This window comes from Bidens hawaiensis, unplaced genomic scaffold (assembly GCF_021521415.1).
Source record: "Bidens hawaiensis isolate Kalapana, Puna unplaced genomic scaffold, B.hawaiensis_p1.1 tig00034190_1, whole genome shotgun sequence".
Lineage (NCBI taxonomy): Eukaryota > Viridiplantae > Streptophyta > Magnoliopsida > Asterales > Asteraceae > Bidens > Bidens hawaiensis.
Genome location: NW_027505310.1, coordinates 16,118 through 19,514, shown reverse-complemented (window position 1 = coordinate 19,514; position 3,397 = coordinate 16,118). Strand labels below are relative to the sequence as shown.

Below are 3,397 nucleotides of genomic sequence, written 5' to 3'. Positions count from 1 at the left end.
CTTGGGTGGGTTTGGTTCCATGGTGAGGGTATGAATGGATGCAACGAACCCATGTTTAATCATGGTGGATAACGAGCTCGAAGAAACTTGTTGAGTTCATGGTTCGCCTTGTAAGGTGCAAAGGTTCCCATCTTTAATAAAAGAAATTTTTGGTACCGAAAATTCCGCCGTGATATATCCGAGTGAGCCTAACCATGAGATGCCTAAAACAACATTGGCACCCTCCACTGGTAACACAAAGAATGGAATTGTGAATTGAGTGTTCTGTAGTTGTAGTGTAACATCTGGCTAGTAGCTTGAGCATTGAATGAATTGGCCATTTCCAACCATAACCTTGAATGGTTCAAGGGTATTGGAGGGTAGATTTAATTGTTTTACGATCCGTGGTTGAACAATATTATGCGTGCTGACACAGTCTATCAACACGGTAACTGGGCACGATTTGATGAAGCCTGTTATTCATAAGGTTTGGGCTGAGGACATGCCAAAGTAAGCAGCAGCGGAGAGGGACCAGAGTTGTGGTGTGGGTTGCTCTTCGTGAGAGGCGGTTACGTTGGGATCGTGAATGGAACTGTTGGGATCATGCATGGAACTATGTCCTTCATTATCCACAATTAGGAGGAATTGTGGTGGTGAGCACTTATGTCCAGGTACGAACTTCTCTGGACAACGAAAGCGCAGGCCATCTTTACGGCGTTATTGGATAGCCTCAGGCGATAGTTTTGTGAATGGCAAGGGTTTGGGTGGAGAATGAAGGGTGGTCGGCGTAGGGTTTTGGTAGGGTTTTTCGGTGTAGGTAAAAGGAGGGTTGTTTGTGTTGGTGGAAGTACTGGATGTGGTTACTGTGTTATTTTGTTTAGCATAGAAAGGGAATTTGGGTTTGGAAGCAAGGCCCAGTTTGTCTTCAACGAGCTGGGCCAAGGCACACACATCATGAAATGTAGTGGGTTTAAGGATTTCTAATTCCGCTTGAATTTCTGGTTTAAGGCCTGATATAAAACAATTTTTAAGGGTTTGTGGAGATAAACTCATGACACGGTTACTGATTCTTTCAAATTCAGTTTGGTATGCTTTGACCGTTGTGGTTTGGCGTAGCTTTAGGAGGATTGCCTCATGGTTTTCGTAGGTTGAAGGACCGAAACGAAGTTCGACTTCCCGTTTAAACTCGTCCCAGGTTCCCAAGAGGTTGTTGCTGTCTAAGTGTTGGTACCATGCGAGAGCATCACCAATGAAATGGAATACTGTTAAAATACGCGTTCCGCCGATGGAATCTTATAATAGGAAAAAAAATTTTCCGCTTGGAGTATCCACCCAAGTGGGTTCGTACCATCAAATGGTGGAAGTAATATCTTGGGTGGTTTGGGGTTGTTGTGGTGGTAGTACGATGAAGATGATGAAGAGGTTTCATTGTGTTTCGGAATTATTATAGATGGGGATTTAAAGGTGTCGGTGGTGATATGATCCGAAAGGTTGGTAATGTGTGTGACCAAATTGGCGGTGGTGGCGGTTTGTGAATCGATCTAGGTGTTGATGGATTTTGTTGCTTCAAGTAGGGCGGTTAAACGGGTGGTGTTCTTGTCAGCGGCGGCGTTGGTGGCTGAGATGAGTTGGGTGATAAGGTCGGTAGGTGGTGGTTGATTATCATCACTCCCGGTTTCCCGGCTAGGCAGCATGGCGGTAGGTAAGTTGAGAATGAAAGCACCAAATGATGGCACTAGAGAAGGATTTTTTTAGGAGGAGAGTTTAAGGGATAAGAGACATTGCTTGGAGCAATTTTCTTTGATTAATTCCCAAATGAATAACAAACTTGAAATTTAAACATGCAGGGAATGTAGGTTCATCACCCATATTCCTTATTTGATGCCACTACTTCCTATCATGCAATAACTACCCTATCATGCATTCAAAAAGCAATAACTGAAAAACATGCAGTAACTAAACTAGTGCAACGTGGGGACATGCAACTTGAAGCTCAATCCTTGTATCTCAAGGGCTTATGGATCTCTCTTCTGGGCCGGGCTTGTGTTTCTTGGCTATGGACCCGTTGTGCTGCATCAGGTGGAGTTATCACTGACAACCACAAATTCTTCAAACCCTAAATTTAGACCCATTTCTGTTCGTCTGTATTTGTTGCAATGGCAAAGTAAAAGCAATCTGTTAGTTGGCCTCAATTTTCTTTCTTTTTGTCAAGAGAGTGAGTGAGTCATTTCAGGTAATTATAGTTTTGATTATTCAAAATCACAATGTCTGACCACATTCCATTTGAAATCCAAGTGGAAATCATGAAAAGGCTTCCTGTCATATCACTGATTCAGTGCCTAACCGTCTTGAAGACATGGAAGTCTTTGATTGATAGCTCGGAGTTTGTCACCCGCTATTGCTCCCAACAGAAACATATGCTTGTAAGATACCGAGCTCCTAATTATACATCAAGATATGTCTAAGTTGTTGATGATCATACTTTCCCCCTAAACAGTCTTTTCCTGACTCGTCCCAGAAAATATGAACATTATTATGTAATCGGGTGTTGTCACGGGTTGTTGTGTTTCTTCAGTGCTGCTAAATCTGGGCGCAGGGCTGCTATTTGGAACTCGTCAATTAGAAGAGCGTATGATGTTGCTGTGCCTAATGTGGCAGATCAATGGGGGCTATATAATACCGCTTTAGGTTTTGGGGTTTGTCCGATTACCAAGGACCCTAAGATTGTCAAGATAACATATGCTAACCATGACACTGAATTGGAAAATATAAGCAGCATCCCTTTTCAAGTTGAGGTTTTTATGTTAAGTACGGGGGCATGGAGAACTTTGTCTACAAATCTCCCTCGTATATCGGTTTCCTTTTGTGATTTGGCAGATATAGATGGGGTTGTTTATTGGCTTGGGGCCGACCGGATTACCATCAACGGTGGACTTTGTTATTTGATTATGTCATTTGATATTACAATAGAAGAATTTGAAGAAATAAACCTCCCGAATTGTTACGTTAAGTATTATTATTATTTAGTTTTTATGGTTTGGATCGGTTTTGTCATTAAGTTTCATTAAGGGGGTTTGATGTACTTTGTAAGAGAATTAATACCCTACTGATCTTATGAATCGACAGAATAAACTTTGCAAATTCTCATCTTCTCTAAACTTTCTCTCTTAGCTTGTTTTACCCTAACAAGGGTATCAGAGCACTCATCGATCCCTATCGGATTCAACTATGTCTACGCGCAGTCAAGAGATGGATAAATCTATCAAAGACCATGACAAAGCTATCACAGATATCCAAGCAACCCTAGAAGCTATGATGAAGCAACAAGAACAATCAATGAAGCAACAAGAAGAACTCCTACAACACGTTAAGGACCAGTCGTTTTCAGGGAGCAAGGCAGGCGGCTCCTTCAGCAGCG

The 3,397-nt window shown here is 42.1% G+C and overlaps 1 protein-coding gene across 1 annotated transcript; it reads left to right on the top strand.

Moving 5' to 3' along the window:
* The first annotated feature begins 2,243 nt into the window (after positions 1-2,243).
* LOC143612273 (putative F-box protein At3g10430) lies at positions 2,244-3,047 on the top strand. Its single transcript, XM_077086296.1, has 2 exons — positions 2,244-2,362; positions 2,477-3,047. Exons 1-2 carry the CDS (start codon positions 2,244-2,246, stop codon positions 3,045-3,047), a joined length of 690 nt encoding a protein of 229 aa, XP_076942411.1.
* Positions 3,048-3,397: the final 350 nt, after the last annotated feature.